General features: G+C 47.4%; 8 protein-coding genes across 8 annotated transcripts; 5 read left to right on the forward strand and 3 right to left on the reverse strand.

Moving 5' to 3' along the window:
* Nucleotides 1-155: 155 nt before the first annotated feature.
* Nucleotides 156-887, forward strand: VFPPC_10752 (FAD linked oxidase; the record flags this gene model as incomplete). Its single annotated transcript, XM_018289065.1, has 2 exons — nucleotides 156-423; nucleotides 487-887. 2 exons carry the CDS (start codon nucleotides 156-158, stop codon nucleotides 885-887), a joined length of 669 nt encoding a protein of 222 aa, XP_018138248.1.
* A 474-nt stretch (nucleotides 888-1361) lies between these two features.
* VFPPC_14819 (ankyrin repeat-containing protein) lies at nucleotides 1362-3038 on the forward strand (the record flags this gene model as incomplete). The annotated part of the gene is made up of 1 exon (XM_018292587.1): nucleotides 1362-3038. One exon carries the CDS (start codon nucleotides 1362-1364, stop codon nucleotides 3036-3038), a length of 1677 nt encoding a protein of 558 aa, XP_018138249.1.
* Nucleotides 3039-4424: 1386 nt separating this feature from the next.
* VFPPC_18242 (hypothetical protein) lies at nucleotides 4425-5108 on the reverse strand (the record flags this gene model as incomplete). The annotated part of the gene is made up of 1 exon (XM_022429885.1): nucleotides 4425-5108. One exon carries the CDS (start codon nucleotides 5106-5108, stop codon nucleotides 4425-4427), a length of 684 nt encoding a protein of 227 aa, XP_022285118.1.
* Nucleotides 5109-6035: 927 nt separating this feature from the next.
* Nucleotides 6036-7718, forward strand: VFPPC_10753 (hypothetical protein; the record flags this gene model as incomplete). The annotated part of the gene is made up of 2 exons (XM_018289066.1): nucleotides 6036-6097; nucleotides 6551-7718. The coding sequence occupies 2 exons, from the start codon at nucleotides 6036-6038 to the stop codon at nucleotides 7716-7718; spliced, it is 1230 nt and encodes a 409-aa protein (XP_018138250.1).
* A 2958-nt stretch (nucleotides 7719-10676) lies between these two features.
* Nucleotides 10677-11915, forward strand: VFPPC_14820 (CFEM domain-containing protein; the record flags this gene model as incomplete). Its single annotated transcript, XM_018292588.1, has 5 exons — nucleotides 10677-10778; nucleotides 10834-10894; nucleotides 10954-11071; nucleotides 11131-11517; nucleotides 11576-11915. 5 exons carry the CDS (start codon nucleotides 10677-10679, stop codon nucleotides 11913-11915), a joined length of 1008 nt encoding a protein of 335 aa, XP_018138251.1.
* A 2879-nt stretch (nucleotides 11916-14794) lies between these two features.
* On the reverse strand, nucleotides 14795-16071 carry VFPPC_10755 (protein kinase-like protein; the record flags this gene model as incomplete). Its single annotated transcript, XM_018289068.1, has 5 exons — nucleotides 14795-14799; nucleotides 14852-15017; nucleotides 15088-15380; nucleotides 15571-15776; nucleotides 15833-16071. The coding sequence occupies 5 exons, from the start codon at nucleotides 16069-16071 to the stop codon at nucleotides 14795-14797; spliced, it is 909 nt and encodes a 302-aa protein (XP_018138253.1).
* A 1143-nt stretch (nucleotides 16072-17214) lies between these two features.
* On the forward strand, nucleotides 17215-19016 carry VFPPC_10756 (allantoate permease; the record flags this gene model as incomplete). The annotated part of the gene is made up of 6 exons (XM_018289069.1): nucleotides 17215-17427; nucleotides 17489-17597; nucleotides 17699-17848; nucleotides 17925-18462; nucleotides 18514-18625; nucleotides 18696-19016. 6 exons carry the CDS (start codon nucleotides 17215-17217, stop codon nucleotides 19014-19016), a joined length of 1443 nt encoding a protein of 480 aa, XP_018138254.1.
* Nucleotides 19017-19136: 120 nt separating this feature from the next.
* Nucleotides 19137-20957, reverse strand: VFPPC_10757 (oligopeptide transporter; the record flags this gene model as incomplete). The annotated part of the gene is made up of 3 exons (XM_018289070.1): nucleotides 19137-19307; nucleotides 19366-20632; nucleotides 20689-20957. 3 exons carry the CDS (start codon nucleotides 20955-20957, stop codon nucleotides 19137-19139), a joined length of 1707 nt encoding a protein of 568 aa, XP_018138255.1.
* Between the last annotated feature and the right edge of the window lie 2151 nt (nucleotides 20958-23108).

Raw genomic sequence — 23108 nt, forward strand, 5'->3', positions numbered from 1 at the left:
ATCAATCCTTAAATCCCGACGTTCATCAACTAGTGACCTGATCGACACGCGACACTCTGCGGACCAACCAACGGAGGATATCGGACGCGAGGTTGTCGCTTCTCGTTGATTCATCAGTAAACACAGCATAAGACTCGTCTTCGTCAGTATCAACCATGGGTCTCATTGCCAAAGCCGCCTTCTCATCCCTCATCGGGACAACGGGTCTCGCAGCTTATTTGGCTGCCAAAAATCCCGTCATCTCGCCCATTGCGGCATCGGATGCCATCTGGAGCTCGAAACTGTTCAAGAGGTACAATCCATCGGCAAACCCAGCAACCCAGGATGTATGCATCAAGCGCATACCTCTCGACAAGATCCGACCTGAGCTTCTTAAGAACCCCGGCGATCTTGCGTTAGAATACTGTCGCGGCGTTTGGGCCGGCCATGGTAAGTTTGAAGTGCGCGTCCTTTTAAGACCACGTTCAACAACTAAGTGAGCCACAGGCTTCGAAATTCAGCGTCGCTACCTTCAGTGGAAATACTACGGCCCTGAAACGAATACGCAACTATGGACCAAGCAACAGCTATCGGAGAGCAAGTATGAAAAGGGCACATGCATTGTCGATCACTTCGAAGTCGTGGAAAAGACTCCCACGGCGATCACGGTGCGGTGCGGTGACTCTCCTCGCAACCAGGCTTTACGTGGAAGTGATGGCCTATTCATCATTGGCGCTGTTGTGGATCATACACGTGGCGAAGTTGAGCTTACGCTGAAGAGTTTACTATTCTCAAGTCAAGGCAAGGTATTGGGAGTGAAGGGACCAATGCCATCCTGGATGGAAGAGCTGCATCAGTGGTACGCGCGTATCTGGTCTGAGACTGGGTCACGGATATTGTTGAAATAGGCCACGTTGACGGAACAAATAGGTTGACTGGAGCTGAAATGTATGACTGAGCTGAGATAATGTGACTAATATTGGTTCTGTTCCCTTTATGACAGGCTGGAAAGGATTGATGATCGCTCCGCACTGCCCTGGTGTTTGTGACATCTTCAAAGTCGGGGCTGAATCACTCAAGTTGGTGAGCTGCATGAACCTAGGAACCTGCATGCAGCTGCGTGCCCAAATGTTTCAGCCCAACTTTAATAGTGAGGCTAGCAACTCTAATCGGCTGACCACAAGGCTCTTTCCTCCGAACAAATTACAGGTTGTCTTCTGGCCATAAATGAACATCTTTCATATACCCGTCGACGACTAAGTGGCTTCACCACGGGTAGCTATTGGTCTCGAAGCGTACCCTACGTCGGTCTTCCTAATCATGGTGATACATTTTCAATAGGATATCATCTAGAGACGGCCATCTGGGTCATACCATCTACGATGCGTCTCATTAATGTGAAGACATTGCAACTCGAAGAGTTCACGGCGTCACTGCCGCCACCTTACATTGCACTCTCTCATACTTGGGGCACCGATGAATTAACCTTGCACGAGTTTACGGGCGCCATTCCGCCCATTAAAACTTCGGGATTGCAGAAGGTATTGGACTTTTGTGAAGCTGTCAAGTCCAGGGCGACATCGGCAATCGAATACGTCTGGGTTGATACCTGCTGCATCGACAAGAGGAGTAGTGCCGAACTCTCAGAGGCTATCAACTCCATGTTTCACTGGTATCGTGAATCAAAATGCTGCTATGCTCTTTTAAGTGATGTGGAATATAATACCGCAGCGGATGAGGTTGGTGGTGACTTTGACAAGGCAAGGTGGTTCAAAAGAGGCTTTACGCTGCAAGAACTTCTGGCGCCGGACGAGGTTGACTTCTTCGACAAAAGTTGGAGATATATCGGCAATAGAACCGCTCTAGCAGAGCGAATCTCAAAAGCGACCACCATTCCAACAAACATGCTCCTAAACGGTCAGTATGAGCGGGCGAGTATAGCACAGAGGATCTCGTGGGCGGCGAAGAGACAGACAACTCGGCCAGAAGACGTAGCCTACTGCCTACTGGGCTTATTCGATGTCAACATGCCGCTCCTTTATGGGGAAGGGAACAAAGCATTTATAAGGCTCCAAGAAGAGATATTAAAGGGGTCCGAAGACCAGTCAATTTTTGCCTGGGATGCCTCGAAATGGGTCTGTTCGACAGGAAGCGTTGGCGTCCTGGCACCTTCGCCTGCTTATTTTGAAGACAGTGGCAATATATCAGCACTTTCACTTCCTATGGGTGGCGACCCTTTTATTTCCAGCAAAGGCATCAGCATCACGCTGTCGCTTCAGGGAACAGACCCAAAATGCTCCGACGTGGCTATCCTCTCATGTCTTTTTGACGGCGACTTGGGCTCCCGAGTAGGGATTCCCGTATGGCGATTTACTTCCAACAAAGCGCTCTGTATCCGGAAAAACGTAAAGTTGGAACGGGTCCAGGTCTTTGCGCCAAGCACGTTGGCCGCTGCCAAGGACCGGATCACTTTCGACAGAGGGTATAGATTCGTTTATCTATTGTCCAGTGGCCCTCGTTGCTTGATCCGTTATGAACCGGATGCATCGTCCCACTGGGAATGGAAAGGATACAACTCGGATGATCTGGATATGGCATGGACTCACGCTAGGGATACTCAGTCGTTGACTCTGGAGGCACCTCGGAGTTCTATATGGAACTGCAACACAATCTCCGTTACCCATGTATTCGAGTATAACACAGAACCTTTGGGGAGGATAAAGGTTAACAATAAGAGGTGTTTTGGTCTCAGGCTGTGGTTGAAAGCATGTTTTGTTAACAGTCGTGTGGAACTAATCGATCTTACATCTTCTGCACGGCGGAAGAAATATACCATCAGGCAAGAGGATCTTCGGACGCCGACTGAATGCGCAAGTAACAGAGCCCTGGTCAATTCCAGGAATAATGTAAATGATGTTATACAGATGACAAGCAAGGGGAGCAGTGCGAGTCTCAATTTAGGTATCATGAGACTTACTGCGAGCGTCCAGAATACGTATGCTTACGGAACTCCGATGCTCTTGGTGAGATTGCAGGAAAGCCGAAGAGTGAAAGAATAGAACTCAAAGGCACTGCAGATGATTGAAACATATAGCTCTACACATATCAGGCAGAGCTGGGACAAGATCTAGAGTATTATGAGTGTTTGAGAATTTGGCGAAGTCATGCTCACAATTCTTGACCACACTATTTATAGTCATCGCTGCTAGATCGTAAAAGAGACCAGAAAGAAGGCTGTCTATCTTTGTTTCTTCCAAATAATAGACCCGTGCTCTGACACCAAGGTAAATAATTAACTTGACCTAGTATTGGCATTATTGTTATGTATAACCTATTACGCTAGAATAAAATCAAGCTACCTTAAATTTCTGTGTATGGTATATTTAGTATTTACTACTAAATAACTCTCATACTATAATGTTCAACTAATTATATAACTTAGATACAGGCAGTGTTCAGCGATGGATGGTAGCAACTCCATGTTCACAATTAGTTGAACGCCAAAATTCTCAATTTTAAGCACCTGTGTTCATATGGTGCAAACGAGGCGCGTTAACTCTGTGGGGTGATTCCTCCAGTTAACACGTTGCTTATCTTCCTGACAATTTATGAACTGCTTCGGAACCATATAGTGTTTTACAATGTTTCTTCAATTGTCCTACCCTGCTATATCAAAACACATACAAGACAGAGTGAGCAAAGCAGATAGAAAAGAAAGCCAAACTACTACCAGTGTTGAACCAGGTAGTGTTGAATGTTGAATGTAGAAACACACTCGCAAGGCCATAAAACGAACCAAAGACCCCTGCAAACATAACTTCGTAAAATAGTATTCCAATTTGGTATTTGTGCCGTTACTCCAGTACAGTAAATGTCCAGCATGCTTCATCTGGTGTTACAAGAAGAAGCACGCGTATCAACAACGAAGAGACAAAAAGCGAATCATTTCTCAACAGCGACGGGGGAAGCGTGTAGGAGATAGAATAACGAATGTTGCACGCAGCGGCAGCAGAGCAAGCATGTGCGTAGGGTAAACTTGGATAATGAATGTAGCGCTCTCTGGCACAGAAAGAAGACAACCTTAGCATATAAAGGTAGCTCTTACTACTACTATCCTTGGTAAGAGACTCCAAGATTTCTGTAGTAAGCGCTGTGTCGAAAGAAATACCCGACACCTCTAGGACAGAAAAAACAATAAAACAAACGCAAATAAGACGGAAAGAAAAACAGGATGTTTGTGACATCCGGGGAGAAAAGGCAGGCTGTGACTAGAGTCACAGCCGTACCAAAGATCATCAAGTCAGAAAGGGAAGGCTACCTTGTGAAAGCTGCCAATAAGCACAATACAACAACCGAATTTCTTTGCAAACTTGCAAGTGAATTCCATCTTAGGTAAATTTGAACGAAAATTGATGACGTATGGCTGTCCTAGCTTGAAAGAGACTTCATCGTTTGCTAGGAGGCTGACACACTCGGAGGCGCTGGCCTTTCACCGCTGTCTTTCTTGGTCGTCCGCGTGCTCGGCTCCCTACTTTGCACAATTTCACGTGGGCTCTATGCTCATTAATATCCGCTTCGCTTGCTGCTTCCGAGCAAATGCATTGGAAATGAAGACGTTGAGGTACACATGACATTTGGGCCAAATGTCTGCAGTAGTGGTCTTTGCGAGCGTTAGAATAGCCGCATCGACACACATACACCCCACGGCTACTTGTTGCATGTGCTCTGGTCGTATAGTGCCGGTCTAAGTCTTTGGGACTCTGGAATACTTTATCGCATCCACGTTGACAAATGTGTTGCGGGCGGCTACTCCCTGCGATCAACTTTTGCTGGTGCGGTTCAAGAGAATTGCGTATTGACCCGGAAGACAAAGGCGTACTAGTCATGGAGGAAGAGCTGCTGGCGTCGAATTTCTCGCCTCGTATACTGATGTGTGGTAACAGTTGTTCTCCATTGGAGGACAAGAGACTGCTGCCAGTCAGTTTTGGCGAGTCGCTTGCGATTTGTGCAGAGTGTGAAGCCGCAGCCGAATATCCTTGAGGACGTTGTGGCTGCATGCACAGGTGTGTGTTAGAAGTCTCAGTCTCTACGGCCATAGAGGACTGGTCAAGCCTATCAGAATAGGGCATGTTCTCTGTGTTTTCGGTGGTTTGGTTAAGATGAAATTCCGCCTGTAGTTCGGAGTTAATCTCAAATGACGTTCCATGCTCTGGTGGTAACTGCTGCTTGCTAAAGTCGAAGTCCAGAACAGTGCAAGATGGATCAAGGCCCTGTGCACCATATCCATATTCAAGATATAGACTGTCGGTTCTAGCAAACAGTGAACCGCTCTGAGAAGTTTCGTTGTAAGAGATCCGCGTCCAATCATAATCAGTCGTTTTCAAGTAAGAAAGAAACTCGTCGAAGTCGTAGTTATGTTCTTGACAAAATTCGCTCGGGCCATGCCCTGCTCGTCTTAGGTGATCATTGTCGCTCCTCTGAATTGGTCGGGCGCGGGGTCACTATGGCCCCGCACCGCAGCAGAGGAAATGTTTAAAGAATCCAGTCAATTGTATTGAATGTTCCCTGACAAACGTCGGGGTTCGGGTAATTTAGTGCGGTGAGTGGTGGTTGAGGTACCGGAGCTGTATCAAGACTCAACAGCCGGGCCTCTCTGGAGTGGGAACGGTTTGGGATAAAATAATCAAAACTTTTCAAGAATGGCAATAAACGAATCAAAGGCTTGATTCATTAATGGTACCAGACAATTTGACTTCACAGGCACCTCCCCCTGGCCCATGGCCTCCTCTGTGTTAAAGTCGAATGCAGTACCCAAGACAAAACAAGCTCGGAGATCACCATGTACTCCGAAATTGAGTGTCGTCCGCACATGCCAGTCTGATACTGATAAGCATCAAAGCTCAAGGTCATGCGAAGGAATTTGTGACGGGAATCAATCGAGTTCCAATGTGTGATTATGGCTGGGTAGTCGGTCGTAACGGCTGCTGGGTGCTGAGTTGAAGACCCGACTCTCCGATCTGGGCGTCACGCAGATATTAAATCTTCGCCTAGATTCAATGTTGCCAGCTTTTGACAACCGGCGGTCTGAGTTGCGGAACAAACTGGCCCCAATAAAATGGCCCCAAGGGTTGTAGCCTCAAAAATGGGTACATGTTCTGAGTCGGTAGACTCGATATACATGAAGAGACAGAAATAGTAGCTTTTACATGAGCAGAGCTAACAGATGTACTTCAAAGATACCCATTTGGGGCCATTTTCATGTACCTAGGTAGCTAGCTTCACCCTGGTTCCTATCTTGGCCACCTTGTAAGCCGACTCGCAAAGAGTGAGGCTGACAGCATTCCTTGCATGTCCCGACGTGAGCTGTCAAGTTGTTAGCAAATGATCACAGGCCACATGAAATCGGGTGTGTGGCCACCTCACCAGGGTGCTGGGGGTTCTTCCTAATCACACCTCCCGGTTGGTGGTGCTTATTGTGGTGGCTAAAATATCTGAGACTTTGATGATGTTCTGCGTTTAACTCGCACGACACCCTCCATGCTCTTTGTTCCTTTCCTTGTCCCCTCAACAGGACAACTAACTGGTCGCTCGGTCGGTTCACAATAAGACCCCATCACCAACACGGTCTCCAAGGTGTTGACACTATTGTATCATTTTACATCGTTCTTGAGCAGGTTGATCGTATTAGTATAATGCAAATGAAACACAACGCATCCTCCGGCCTCCACAAGACTTCATTTGATGTGCCGTATGAGAACTTCGTTGGTGCAGTCCTCGACGGCCGGTATCGTATTGAACGGTTCGTCCGGGCAAAAGGGCATGCGGAATATTTTATTCTGAACTCTATGGAGGATGAGAGCTTAAAACTACACGCTGAAAGCTATGACTTGAAAGGGATATGCCGCGAAGTACGCCAGTCAAGGCAACGTCACATTCGGCGACGAGCTGTAACAGCTGACGAACGAATTTACCAGAATGGAAAGTTATTTCTGATATTTTCGAAAACAACATGTGGCATACAAAAGTTTCCCGGCGTGGTAGCCAGACACAGCCTAGAGAGCATTTCCAAATCAGATTCGTCTTCTACCGCGATATCTTGCGCACCTTGTCAGCCACTAGGTGAGGGAATACTGTTAAAGCTGGAAGCGGTGGTTATGACAACCAATATTGTCATTTCAGGCCTGCTCAACAACCCGAGTGGTGTTGATGGCAAAATCTCAGCTATCTCGCGACTACGAGAAGATAAGTTGCGGGAGGCGAGATGGGATCTACACGAGGCGTTACAGACGGCTGGCACTTTGTCAAATTACGACACATCTGCATGCTACATCATGCCAGAGTTTCGGGCCTGGGATGCCGAAGACTATTCATATCGCGGAATCTTGAATACAAAGGTCAGCACCAGTTCCTGCTGCAAGCTGATGGAAGGAAATTGTGGATATTGCAGTGCTGGTTTGATGGGACGGGCGGCAATCGAACGGCGCCGAGAAAATCTCTGGAAGGACATTTTGGTTTCATTAGGCTTGATACAGCGTTGCCCAATACCTTATTTCTCCAAGATTCCATCGAGTTTTGTATTGGAGCCGATCCAATTGACCTATGCGGAGGCACTTGGACAGACCTCATCGCATGCACTCGTCCCGAAGCCGGTTCCCAAGTCAGCCAGAAGAACCGCAAAGCAGCGGGCCAAAAGACAGAGGCGCAGAGCAAAAGAGATTCAAGAGAATACAGGAGACTAAGCACAGTTCAGTGAATTACTTCTAGCTTTCGAGACCTAGATCATGCCAATTGAGCACTGGTTTTGCGGAGAGGTTTTGTGGCCGGGCATGTTAGGTGAGCCTACTTCTATAATGAACTCGCAGCCCCATACCTTGGACAATCATTCTGAACATGTTCTAGTTGTAAACGATAAAGATATGGCGAAGCATTCGTGTTACAGACCTTTAAGCCAATAAGCAAGTGGCGGCTCGTTGGGGCCAGTTTATCTGGGGCCATATATCATCCAAGTCAATAGGTTTCATCTTATGAAGAGATTCATCTTTGGGGCCACTATTCTGGGGCCAAATAAGAAATTGCAAGCTTCAGACCGCCAGAGAAACAAGTTGCCCCAATGCGATTGAACCACGAAGATGTACCTGGCTAGGAGCAATGCCACAATCCAGGGGAAGTCAATCGCCCTGCATTGTTGAAGCCGATTTATATTTTGGCCGAGCCAGGTATATAAGAGCAGATGAGGTCCATTCAATAAGCTCCGATCTATTTCTATTGTCTATAATTGACCGTATTTCTTGAAAACACTCTTCACTTTCACCTTTTACGGCTCAGTATGGACAGCGATCAAAACCGGCGGGGGAACCAAGGTCCCCGCGATACAATAACAATCCCAAGACCGTAAGCCAATCAAAAATTGCTAAAGTTTGTTTCAAACTGGATCTATTAACAGTTGTCCAAGTCTATCTTCCGCAGTGGCCGCTCCGGTGTTTCGAGCAGCATCTGCCCGTCCAATGGATCGCTGGCTGCTTGAAACGCCAAGTGACGGTCCATGGCATAATCTCGGCCAAGTGCGAAGACCACAATCTTCTGAAAGGCATTCGAAACTTGTTGAAGGATCCGGCCCGAGTAGTAGTACTGAGGTCGTTAAGGCTACTAGTACCAGGAAATCGCTAGAGAGGGTCGGTGGAATGGACTCTAGATACAAAGAGAACAGGCCAAAATGAGGCAAAGAAAGGGGAACACACAAACAAGCAGTTATTTACATAAAAAACAATGAAACTTAATCATACCTCTCAATTGTTCTTTCGTTGGCCGCTTGAACGGCACAGACTTGAAGTAGTGCTTCAACCAGATTAGGATTTCACGAACTCGCAGTCGCTTGTAGCTACTATATCAACTGCCAATGGCTATCTCTGATCTTTCGGTATCAGTTCGGAGAAAGGAACCCTCTGCCAGAAAACATTCTTCACATTAAAGTTTTGTTGCACAATTCTGCAGACCACTGATGCGGGGCCTGCTGCGTGCACGACCAAATGCTTCATTGGGGTCAAGATAGAGGAGCAACTTCTTCAGTGTTCGAACAACTCCGCGTAGGTTGGGGAGTTCTGAGGGACGATTGCGGAAACTTGGTTGCACTGTCCACTGCTTCCATTGAGAGCATAGTGTGTCACCTAGGGTTGGGCAGGCTGGTCTCTTTCCATGGAAATCTGGACGGCACGATCCCCAGAGGGAATTACACCGTGGGTATGTCCTGTGGGTTGGATACGCGCGGCTGTTGTGCTATGGCATTACCAAATGGCTTGTTTGTACATGTTAACTGATTGGTAAATTGCGGATAGCCTAGCTCAAAGCCGAAAGAGGACATCCTGTGTGTATTTCTGTCAAATATTCGTCTCATGCTATGACATGCATGCTAAATTATTGACCAGAACTGGTACTGTCGTTGGCATGGCGTTGGGCCTGGTGCACCAAGCTGGAATTCGGGTTGGCCCAAATTCACATGCATGACGCATTTGATATTCGTCGGGGGGCAACCTCGACATCAAAATGTTCAACTAATTATGATTTGGATAAGACCTCCCCCTGGTGCATGAAAAAGTATGTCTCAATACGAGTTTGACAAAGTTGCCTGACTCGGGCATCCCTAGGCAGGTTTCTTTGCACACTAACATGCTCTCGTGAACGGACTCATATTCGGGGTTAGATCACCCCGTGTTCCTGCTACTAGTTTGAGTCGACACTCTACGAGTCAAGCACAGAGACGGCCTACTCAAGTACGCGTAAGGGGTCCTTCACAGCCCTCTGTCTTGGCCGGATGCAATGACGAGTATATCAGCGCATATGCTTTCACAGCCCAAGTGAGCTACATAACTTCCAGTGATCTATCTGACCTCATGGTGATTGGGTAACAATGAAATCGGATTGAAATGTCAACTCCAACAGCCGATGAATCTTCCCCTCATGAGCATCTCGACTTCTGGGACTTCATGTACCCCCAGAACGGTAGAAATCAATAGAGGCATTTAAGCAAAATGTCTACATGTCTACAGTACTTACCGTACTCAAAACTATACCAATAAGGATAGCATGTAACCATATCCCTATGACTTCAAGAGGGGAACAATATGACCTGGGTTCTTTTACACGTTCATCTTCGTTAATTTCGTGTAGTAAAGCGATTGGTATGACTGCTGCGCTAACAGCTTTCTCAACGCCATGCCCTGAAGCGGCACTTGTTGTGTTAAGCAAATACGAGAATCTCCAACACTTTTGCGTTATGAAGACCAAGTCATTTGCCTTTGTTCACCAGAATGTGGTGCTATTTGCCGTTTAAGCCGGAATCCTAGCCACGCCACTTTCCCAATCAGGATTTGCGCAACTGGTCTGGCGAATCAGGGACAAAGCTATAGCTGAGCTGAAATCCCTTCCGACCATCCATTCCAACATTCTATTGATGGCCTGTTGGAATTGTGAGGGGAAAACGTGCTTTTTGAGTGTCATTGTTATTTTTCTCCGACTTGAGCGAGAGTTACGGCACGCTTTTCTCGAAGTTGAAGCTGGAAAACCTCCAAGTTTATACATAGATTGGACGATCCCCCGGGTTCTCATTCTCTATCATGGTGGTTTTGCAAGTCGTGACCTACACAATCCTCAAAGCTTGACAGAATCAGGTCCATAAATTTTATTGTTTACCTCAGAAGGAAATGAAGAAATTTGCCTCTGTTATAAGTCTATTGGCCCTTGCTGGCTACACGGCGGCTCAAACAGCTTGCCTCAGTCTGACATCTGAGTTCCCACCATGTGCCGTAGGTTGAGATGATTATGGATTGCACGAGCGAGCAAGAAACTTACAGTGTACAGTTTACCTGTGTCAGCAGTGCTGCAAGTGCGGTCGGCTGCACCAATACGAAGGATCTGGCATGTAAGTTAACATTCTCAAATGTAGCTTGCAAGGAGACATGCTGACTGAGTTGAATATAGGCCAGTGTAACCCGCAATCCTCCTCTGCCATTCAAGGCAAGGCTCTAAACTGCGTAATTGCTTGCGGGCCAGACGCTGCAGGCTCAGCTCTCAAGGCTGCTACCGATATCTGCAATTGGTAAGTTTCACCAACTCCCAGATGACATCTTAGAATGACTGATGCTCACCATGCAACAGCGTCGCTACTGCAACCCAGCCTGGCACACCGTCGACTTCTAGCACTTTGCCAGGAAGCAATAGTGCCACTACTACATCTGCAAAGCCGACAAGCTCTGGAACTTCCTCCTCCGGTCCAGGCTCAGGAACCACCTCTTGTGTTCATGTTCCTGGAACTACGGCCGACTGCGGCCCTGTGGCGTCCAAGATTCCAGCTTGTGCCCAACCTTGCTTCAAGAGTGCGGCGCCAAAGGTTCACTGCGACGTCACTGACTATGCCTGTCAGTGCAAGCCTGATGCTCAGTCAAGCCTCTCACAGATGTTGCCCGCTTGTATCGCAACTGCATGCCCGCTTGACTCGAGCACAATTGCGTCGATTAAAACAGCCGCGAGCAGTTTGTGTGCCTGGTTAGGTCTCCCACAAGAACTGTTGACGCGTAGGGATAATTGCTAACTTGACATATAGCGCGACTGTTTCTCCATCTGGCGGAAGCTGCGTGACAACCGCGACCTCTACGTCAGGGTCAAATTCCACCATGACTTCAGCTTCAACTTCAAAGCCAACAGGGTCCGGCGGCGGCGGTGCAACTATCACCGAGACGGTTCAACCAACGAAAACTGCCACCTGTGATGGTAGCTGCGGTGGTCAGCCAACTGGAGAAACAAGCGGTACGAGTGGTGAGCAACCAACAGGCACAGGAGGCGGTCCTCCTGTTGTTACTGCAGGTGGTGCTACGAATCATTACGATACCGGCCTCATGGCTGGTGTGGCCGGGGCGTTCTGGCTCGTGGCTGTTGCTTTGTAAAGAGCACAATTTGCAAGTCATGCAACTGAGATTGTAGCTACGTCAGCAACAATAGACGATTCACTCATTTATGAGGCTGCAATTAATAGTCTTGATAACTTACTTGCGAAATGAAACAAGCTTCAATAAGACATACCAGTGATCCTACTGCTACCGACTCCAAACAGGGAATTCGTTTCTTCTTCTAGAGCAGCAGCGTCTGCAGTGCCTTTCTTTGTAACATCTTCCCTTGGCGACGAAGGAAAACTCTTCGTATCTACAGCTTGGGTGTCTTGCCAGGGAAATTTTATTCAGTTATTCCAAAACCGCTGTTGGTTCTGGATGGTCCTATGGTTGCTACCGCATTCGGTCGTGTCCGATAACAAAGGACAGCCGTGCGCTGCCGAAACTCCTGGCCTTCTTCGTATTTTCGTTATTTTTTGCTTCTTCTTTTCTTCTTTTATAAATCTTCCTGCTTAGTTTGTGCTGGGTATCAGCTCCATATCTTTCATCCAGAGTAATTACATCTCGGGAACGGACTCAGCGATGTACATCACGCGCACCGGAATTGCTTCTCAATGTGGCGCTATCCTTATATCGGCAATAGCTATGTGGCTGATATGGAAGCGGCGTGCTCAGCAAAAGGTATGAGAAGTGTTACCAGGAAATGGTCAATATATTACGTTGAGCGTGGTGGAACCATTGTATCCGGCGCTAACATTGTTCCCTATGACTGTTTAGACTGAGAGGAAATTTGCTTCTCAGCATGGATGCCAACCGCTCCGGCCATGGTCAGCCAAGTGGCCATTGGGGTTAGATTTGCTCTTCAAGACATTTAAATATGCAAAACAAGGACAGATATTGCACTACTTTCTAGAAGTAGTAGAGGAATCAGGAACGACATTCGAGCAGAATTTGCTGGGCGGACGCGGCGTCAACACGGTTGATCCCAGGAACATCGAGACTATTCTGTCTACCAACTTTCACGGTACGCACTACTAATAACATCCCCCAGAACCAGAGCATCAAACATGTTGGAGCTGATACAACAAACACAGATTATAGCTTGGGATTGCGTGCTGCCACTTTTCACCCTTTGCTCGGCAGTGGCATATTCACTCAAGACGGCGCGGCTTGGAGACATTCTCGGCAGCTGCTTCGACCACAATTCGCCTCAAACCGAGTGCACAATTTTGAACAGGTACAAAGATGTGTCCAACATCTTATTGAGTCGATTCCAAATGGTGGAATAGTCGACCTGCAACCTTTATTTTTCAAGCTCACGTTCGATACGACAATGTTCTTGCTCTTTGGAAAGTCAGTCAACAGCTCAGACTGGAGCCAAGTGGCTGGCCAAGAGTCCACATTTGCGCAAGCATTCAATTTATCGCAGGAATACTTGTCTCACCGTGGACGCCTGGGACTATTTTACTGGCTGCTCAATGATAAGGCTTTTCGGGATGCGTGCCGAACATGTCATGAGTTCATGGATAACACCATTGCTGAAGTGTTAAAGTCTTTTGAGCGGACTAGTAACCACGGAGGAAAACGGAACGATGATGACGCCAATACTTCCGTGTTTATCGAGGCTCTCATACAGCAAACAAAAGACCCGCGGGTTCTCCGGGACCAGTGCCTGAATATTTTGCTTGCGGGACGCGACACAACGGCGTGTTGTCTTCATTGGACATTGTATGGCAAATCTGACACACTTGACTTTCCATCGCTGAAGTGTTCAACACTGACTGACCGAGCTAGTCGTCTTCTTGCTCGCCACCAGCATGTTCTCGACAAACTACGTAGAGAAATTGACCAGATATCTGGCCTAGGATCAAGCGCGCCTCCACCTACAAGGGAAGACCTGCGAAGGATGTCATATCTCCAACTGATCGTCGAAGAAGGCAAGCTAGGCCACGCGGATCAAATGTACTTTCACCCTTAAGCGTGGCCTAAAACACTAACATATATTTCACAGTCTTGCGTCTGTATCCGTCCGTACCCGTCAACTCGAGAGAGGCTACACGGCTCACAACGTTATCTGTAGGCGGCGGGCCCGATGGCAACTCTCCGGTCCTCGTCAGACCAGGCGAGGGAGTTGGGTATTGTGTATATGCTATGCACCGCCGCAAAGATATCTACGGCCAGGACGCAGAGGAATTTCGCCCCGAGCGTTGGGAAGATGATTCTTTAAAGAATATCGGTTGGGCCTATTTACCGTTTAACGGAGGGCCGAGGTTGTGCTTGGGTCGTAAGGAAGCCCTCTGCATAACAGTCTTGTTGTTCGATCCCTAGCTGACGAGCCTCATCATGCAGAAGAGTTCGCCTTACTTGAAGTTGCGTACACAGTGGCACGATTGGTGCAAGTCTTCCCCAAGATCGAACTGCCTCCTGGAGAGCTCGCAGTGAAAGTCGGTCAAGAGAGACAAATTCTGACTTTGGTCGTGGCTAGTGCTGAAGGATGTGCGGTATCTTTGAAGGACTGATTACGAAACTTGATGTTTTCTAGCACTTCCACCATCGGCCTTCCAGTGATTGTGAGGCAGCCCTCCAGACATCACTGAGTTAGGTAACTCGTATGATCGCCTCGTCGCTAGTGTAGTTCGAGCCTCTTATTTTACAGCTATTCATTTCTAAAGAGTGGCAAATCCGTGCCCGTGCAAGTAACCTGGTGGCAGTAAAGATGGTTATTCCGCAGGCAATTTCCCACCTCTAAGCCAAGGATGCATGTACCCTTGCAATGAGTTGAATCTTTCTTCGGGAACCCACCACAGGAAACACTGGACAAAATTAAGGAATAATTCCTTGTCTTCTCCATTTATGGCCGTTGCCAGCGACTCAAAACTTCTTTCCGTAGGCAAAGGGACTGGACCCCTCCATTTTCCTAGAGCAGGATTCATTCGTTAAACTGGGTATGCTTCATGGGGGGATTTTGTCGTCTGTTCATAGCCAACACTCACCGTTTTCATCCCAATACTTTTGCGTTTCTTCGCTCCTCTCAAGAAACTCGGGTGGTGGCGGGCCAAGGAGCGCAGTCATTGCAGCAAGATGGCATGCGTCATTTTTATCTGCAGATTCATGATCATATACCCGGAAGAGGGTCTCTTTTTCTAACATGTCCCAGGCCTAGTTTGCGTTAGCCATGGGTAGCAATGCCACATAATGATCTTTGACGGGGAGTAAGTGTGTGCCATACCAAGAGACCAACGCTCCAGTTGTCCACCGAAGGACCCCATGGCATGCCGAGAATAACCTCAGGTGCTCGATACGGGACAGGCATTGCATTTCCGCTCTGTTCCTTGCCGATGCGAGCTTGACCGAAGTCACTGATTGTGAGCGCACCTGCACCACTTAGCACATATTGGGAGACATAGATGATAGTATCGCCTATTTGCTTCCGTGGTGAGGGCGTGTTAATCTCATTTTCCTCGACTTTGGAGAGAATTGCATCACTCGTTAGAGCAATCAGCAGGTTATCCGAATGCAAATCTTGTTGCCAGTCAGTATATGTGCTACCGTTTAGAGGTTTTGAACAATGTTATCAATAGAGACGTGCCAGTATGAATGACGTCGGCATCCTGCAAAAAGCTAATGCCAAGCAGTACTTGCTCGACAGCTCTTGCAACAACCTCTTGGTTGAAAAATTTCGTTTTTTGCATATTCTGAAGTGTTCTCATACTCATTCCCAGCGGTTTCATAACCAGGACATCATGGCGACCATCTGGACCTTGCATCTGAAATGAGTCTTGGATGCGTCGGACGTTTTCGGAGCCAAGCTCGTCTGGGAGTTTTTGTGCAATCTCTGCCAAGTGCTTGTATACTTTGAATTCTTGGTTATGCTTCAAGGTATTGATATACACTTTAAGAACCCAGTATGTTTTCTCGCTGAGATGAGGATTAGTTAGCGATCTGGTCTCTCAAACGCGCATGAATAGGCGTACCGAAGATCACGAGACAGCCAGACGGTCGAACTCGTGCCATAGCCTAGCTTTGCAACGACTTGATAGCGATCGCGAACGACTTCACCGATTCGCATTGGATAGTAGTCCTCGCGCCTGTAAAACGGGAGTCGTTCTTCCTCGACCTGTTGGTCGGGGCTTATGATTTCGAATCCAGTGGACGGAAACGCGCGAGGCTTGGCCATCTTCGTCGCGTCAGAGATGCATTGCGAGTTGGCCATATTGGGTTGCGATACCAACCCGTATCGAGAAGCACACCGTCGTCGCAATGAAGGGATGACACGACAAAATGAACGTCGCGCAAACATAGCGGAGGGTGAATTCGGGATGGAAATTGGTGAGGTCGGCGAACCATGATTGCTCCCAATCACACAACCATGCACGAGGGGACAATGAAAACATGATGTCTCAGGCAACCAACGAAGGCCGAAAACTAAATATTCTGACGAGCGTCCATTATTGTATGTAGCTGAAGACTTCATAGATCACAGTCCAAACTTTGTGCTAGAATCGACCTTTGCAGCACAGAATTGTTGGCAACTGGGCCAGAAGATGAATTCCATGTCCGAAGTTCCACTCCACTAGATGCTCTAAATACGAAGTTACAGCAGAAGGCCTCGTTAGTGTCCATAACCAAATGTTTGCAGAGCAGCGCAATGTCAGGCAAAAGTGTTGGCCATCTCGACGCTGAGCCCACCTAGCAATGGCACAGATGCGACTAAGTACTGTTACCCAAGCTCTCTCCCTATTGCAAGTAGAACCCTAAACTTTAGAAGGCTATGACAACTTTGGAAAGCTAAGCAGCGTTGTATGCCGTCTTTGAGAGTTATGCTGGGTTGCTTCGTATGTCATCCTTGTTGATATATTGACCACTTTACCGTTACAGAACTAGTGCAACTAGCTCCTTGATAGCACAGGACGATGGTCGGAGGACAGCAATTGCTGGCTGGAACACAAGTCCGTAGTAAAATTTGCGTTTGGTATCACCCACTGAATCCTCTCCTGGAGAAGCTAGCACAGGTTGATACCACAGACCAGGAAGAATATCCTCTCATTGAGACTCGAGATCTAACGACTCATGCCTTGGATTATGTTCACCCCTGCCAACTAACACGTCAATCGTATCCTATTGTGATCGCCAGCAGAAAAGAGAGATATCCGCTCGGCCCAAAGAAATACGTGCATTCGGCTTTTACCCAATATAGCAGTTCCAGGGTCAATACCAGAAAAATGTAACATTGACACGATATTTTGCGCAGTTGACCAAAAAATTATTTTCTTGCGTTCTACAATGACTTCTTCGTCAAGTATTTCGTGAGTTTTCCAACAGAGAGCACATTGTTTCCTCATTATTTGGCTACAAAATGGGCGGCGACGAGAGTGGCCATACCAGCAATACCATGGCGGCCAGCAGAGACCAGGTAGATGCTGCTTGGAAATATCTCAATGACCACCGCGATGTTCCAGGTGTGGAAGAAGTCAATCTTGGCAAGTTGCGCAGGAAGATTGATTGGCGCATCGTTCCTCTTATGTTTTGTTGCTATACAATGCAGTTTCTCGACAAGGTCATATATAACGTAAGTTTCGACGTCACTGAGAAATGCTCAAGGCAAGAACACTGGCTCAAAGAATCTCTAGTACGCTGCTGCTATGGGCATCATCCCCGATCTTGAACTAACGGGAAACCGATTCTCCAACGTTGCAACCTTTCTCTATGTCGGACTTCTCTGCTTTGAAGTGCCTAACGGTATGTCCTATTCCAGCTCTGAGGGGTAAAACTGTCCAACATGAAACAAAATACACAACACTCCCCGAGCCTCGACTTCCCGTCTGACTTGAGTTGACTAGTCTATCTCCTACAACGTGTGCCTGCTGCCAAATGGCTCGGCATTAATGTTACCCTCTGGGGCATCGCAACTGCTTGCGGCGCCGCTGCACACAATTACCAAACCATCCTAGCTTCACGGATATTTCTGGGCATATTCGAGGCAACCATCGGTCCGTCTCTTTCTCATTAGCAGCCAATGGTATACAAAATCCGAACAGGCTCCTCGATTCTCATTCTGGTATCTAGGCCTCGGCTTTGGTCAGATCATTGGCGGAGCCATATCGTATGCCTTTCAGCACGCTACTTCAAATGGCGGAATTGCCGGTTGGCGCGTCATGTTCATAGTACTTGGCGCCATAACAGTACTCATCGGCCTATGTGTTATTTTATTTATTCCTGATACTCCCATGCAGGCAAAGTGGCTGTCCGATACTGAAAAGGTGGCACTTTTGAAGCATGTGAGTGTCAACCAGACAGGTGTTCAAAACACCAAGTTCCGGGCGATGGAGATCATTGAAGGAATCCTAGACCCCCAGATCTGGCTGATGGTCCTATCAGTTAGTCTGATGACGGTAGCCAGTGGTGTCATCACCACGTACTCGGTGAGGCTCATTAGCACTATTACCCATGACGCGAGCAAAACCCCAATTCAGAACTCACAATACGCTGCTTTGATGAATATGCCATCCGGCGCTGTGAGCATCTTCTTCATCTTGCTTGTTGGGTTTGGGATCCGGAAGCAGTCTAACCGATGGTTGTGGATTCTCATCTGCATCATTCCTTCGTAAGTACTTCTTACTGAGTTCGTGGAAAACGGCTTTCTAATAATACCCAGCATCATTGGCGGTGCTCTCATGTCATTCGTTTCTCAAACCAACAAGTCTGGTCTTCTTGCCGGCATCTACCTTGTCAATGCGGTTGTCGCTCCGTTGCCGATACAGTATAGTGTAAGGTTTCTCGTCTCTAAACCCTCGCAAAACGAGTTCTAGTTCATCTTCATAGGCTAACACATTATAGTGGATTGTCGCCAATGTTGCTGGTGCTACTAAACGTGCATTTGCAGTCACGATGATTAGCATATCCTTCTCCATAGGCAATGTCATTGGACCGCAGACTTTTCAGGCGAAAGACGCCCCGGATTACTACCCTGCCAAGCTCGCTCTTGTTTGCACACAAGCTGCTAGCGCCCTTACTACGATTGCATTATTCCTGTACTATTACTGGGCCAACAAGAAGCGAGCTAGTAAAGGCAAAGAAGCGGAAGAAGAGTTCATGGAACCGAGCGTGTGGGCGAGGATGACAGACAAAGAAAACTTGACATTTCGCTACGTGTATTGACGTCAGTTGAATTCAATTGGAAGACAGATCAGAGGTGGTATATTGTGCTGTGGTGTTGTAGCTAGCAATGCTGTGCTTCCTGATCTCCTACCCCAAGTCAGGATACTCCTAGTCAATAAATTAACTAGTATCCTCAAGTTTCCCAATTCTTTCCTCCTTCTGGAGTGTTACTGCGTGATTTTCAGCCTCGTGGTCTTTGTTTATATACGATTCCTCGTCCATGTGTCGATGTCGGTACCAGAAGATGGCCGTCTGGGCAAAAAGGGCAATCGCTGGTGCACACCAAGCCCACTGAGGGAGATTGTGATGTTAGATACGAACAGAAAGGAGCTCTTCTGAGAGTGCTTACTATAAGATATGGATCGACAATGGCAGGAAGCACAATCCAGCTCAATGCGCTTGAGAGAGCATAGGTAAAGAAAAATATCGCGTAGACCACTGCCTTGAGATGAGGCGGAGCACGAACATATGCCAGCTCGAAAGCAGTCACATTGCTGAAGACTTCTGAGATCGCTCCCAGCGTAACATTCGGAATTTGCCACCAAATGGAGAGAGGAGATACCTCATCGCAAGTTGATGCATTGTATCCGCATGGCGATGTAGCATAGACCCGCCATTGAACCAGGCCGCCGATGATTCCTGACGTGGCAGCAATCAGGAATCCAACGGTGATGCGAGCCATCGGCCCAAATCTGACTTTTCTTCGGGCCAAGAATGGGTATAAGATGTATGTGACGGACGGTGTAAAAGCGATAATGGCCAACGAGTTGAAGTTGACCAGGAGATCATTCGGAGCTCCGTTGGTGACCATGGCCGCTCCCTGATTTGAGCTGACGGCCCCGACTCCTCCATCGTTTATGTTGTAAATGGGAAAGTAGAAGAAGACCGCGCATGCAGAAAGCGTACGCTGCACGTCATCTACAGCCGTGTCAGACCAACTGACGTTGACTCCTTGCTCTGCCATCCTCGCTGGCCGTACTTTTTCCCATGTATCCTTTCGCCAGAATCTACCTTTGCTCTGTTTTACATAACAGGCGGTAATTTTAATGAATTCGGTTAGCTCAGACCCCATGGGTGGCTTCTTGATGGTTTTCTTGTACACAAGAGCCAGTACAACCGGTAACAAGAAGTATACGATCCCAGGTTCAAGGAAAGCAGCCCAAAAGCCAACATATTTCTCGGTGTAGGTAGTGGCGATGGCAAAAAATGATCCAAGATTGATCATTGCGTAGAACACAAGCATGATGCGTTGGATTGTCTGCTCAGGATCCACGATGACCTTCTCCCCAGTCTTGAGCACTTTCGTGTACTGGAACTGATGCGTATACTGGTCGAGGACGGTTGGAGCTACACTCGGCTTGAAGATGCCAGCGCCTATGGCGAGCAGAAAAAACGACACCATGAACGGTGCCATGCCCTTTCCAGCTCTCAAAATTGATGGAGCAGCGCCCACAATCATGATCAAATGGGCAACTCCCCCAATGACCACGCCAATGACGATAGTTTTGTATCGGCCAAGCTTGGTGTCTGCAATGAAGGCACCAAATAAGGGAATCACGTAGGCCAAGAATGTGAACAATATTCCAAAAGCCGACGCAAACTGCAGCCCCATTCCCCTGGAATAAAACATTAGTCGCTAATAGTGTTAGTTGAAGGAGTTAAGCAAACTCACAGAGCACCAGCATGGCCGTTGGGATCGTTGGGCCCAACAGCACCGGAACCATCACCCCCTTCTGGTAATGGGAATTGCATGAAGTTGTTGAAGATTGTCTGAACTCCATAGTAAGAAGCGCGCTCGGCCAGCTCGACAAAACAGAGTACAAATGTCAACCATGGAATGCCGTCAGGTACGCGTCTGAGGGTCGCCTTTTCCTCCTCAGATGGTGGTGGAAAGTCAGTCATGTCGGCTGCTTGGGGACCAACGACAACATTGCTTTCCATAGTGGTTACCTGTGCAAGGTTACTGTCTTTCTCTGAGTCCATCGCAATGAACATCTATTTGCAACCAAGCCAGTGATTGTGGTGTCCAGAACGTTGCCACCTCGGTGTTCAAGGTACTATTATGGCCTGGGAAAAACAGAGCCCTTTACTGTTTCCAGAGCAGATACCGTCAAGTAAATTCGCACAAAGAATTCCGTTACTTTGGGGGTTTAGTGTGGGTTTCGCCGCCAGGAAGTAACACATATGCTAGGATAGCTCACTTGCACGACTATACCGTCCAGGCATTTTCTTATTTAAGGCTTGAAGCGGCTTTTATTCTGCTGATTCTCTACCGGGATGAACGTAGATCTTTCTTCTTAGTGCTGTATCGAATTTACCCCAGCAACAGTAGATTTACCCCGGATTCCGGGACGTTGCAGGCATCATGAGTTTGCGGCATGATGGGCGGGAGACTTGATACATGGTTGAACGAATGTGAAGGCGTAGCTTGTCAATAGTTCCATTGTAATGGCGTCAGGCTGAATGCCAACTTGCGTATATCGGGCGGCACAAGTCTCCATCTCGGTATCCCGATTGACGTCTCAACGTGTTAAGTCGATTTCAACAATACTTTTTACTTCTGACACTATGCCTTTATCATCGATTAGTACAACTCTCGATCCATTTTCTTTTAGGCGAAGCTGTACACGCCTTAACTAATTGGATGGGTGCCCCTTTTCGAAAATGGAGGAATCGTGGCTGTCCCGGCATGCCGGGTGGATGGGATGATGGGTTGATCAAGACGGTTGGGCTTAAGGGGAATAAGACGTATGATTAAATATGGAAATCAGTTTCAGCATTCACTAAAGCATCAAATATATTGTCAAATATACATCGTGCTGGCAGCGCGTCAACAACGAAGTAATTTTAAGATATGACACACAAAGAAAGATCACCTGCACCGGAAGCATGTCAACTACGGCGGCGCATGCGACAGGACTACGCACACTTGGTGAAATATGAAACACGCTGGTATGTTACCGAGTCCACGATGCAGTCACTCTGCTAACATGCCTTGATTCTACACAGGACAGACAATGACATGTATCAGCATATGAACAACTCCATCTATAATAACCTGTATGTATCATTCGGTCAGTAAATGTATCCGATCTAAACTAGTTGTGATTTCCCAGGTTCGACTCTATGATCAATCGATATTTGATGGAACATGCGAAATTTGACCCCTTCCAATCAAGACAACATGGTGTTATCGTTCAGCTCCAAGTCAACTACTTTGCCCCGGTAGCATTTCCAATGATTCTAGACTTGGCCTTTCGGGTGAACAACATCGGCAACACAAGCGTTACATACGAGATGGGCTTCTTTCAACAGGAAGTGAAAGCAGTGCGGGCTGTAGGTAAACTGACCCAGGTTTTCGTTGAGAGAAGTACTGGAAGGCCCGTTGTAGACGGCTTGAGTCCGAAATTACTAGCCGCATTGCGGAAACTCTGCGTCCCTTTAAAAACCACGAATATACGAGACCCAAAGCTATGATACTGCAGATGGAATAAAACTTTAACCCAGCTGAACAGTAGTACCCTCTCTTACTTGTGAAAGGTAGCACTTTAGCCATGGAGACGGTAATAGAATGAGAATTGGGGCTCCAATGTCACCACCCGTCGGCATACTTGAATCACGAGGTCCCACCAGAACTGATCGGCAACCCGAGTGGGTACGGCCCGACACGACTTTCATTCACAGCTCCCTAATATTCGGAATGTAAGCTGAGAATGGCATCTTTAAAGAATTGTCTAACATTCAGATGCCACTAGGGGCGTACCTGCTGCTTTTTATTGATTCCTTGTTTACAGTAGCTGAGATCTACATTCGACAGGGTGTGTACTCTCGCATTCTTCTTCACTAAGAACCGGTCAATTGGTGTAGTTTATCGTATTTCTTTGCAATCTTTGGGACTCGAAGAAGCTGGAACTGAGGACGTCTATGTTCCATACCTCCATGGTGCCATTCAGTATACCAAGCAGTCAACTTCCAAGGCTGTTCTGGGAGCATCCAACTGTGAATCAACCGAAATGTTCCGTTTCATGCAAGACGTGAACAACAGGCACGGAAGTCGTTTAAAGGTCAGTTTTTTATTACCATTAAACATCC

Source organism: Pochonia chlamydosporia, assembly GCF_001653235.2.
Source record: "Pochonia chlamydosporia 170 chromosome Unknown PCv3seq00009, whole genome shotgun sequence".
NCBI lineage: Eukaryota > Fungi > Ascomycota > Sordariomycetes > Hypocreales > Clavicipitaceae > Pochonia > Pochonia chlamydosporia.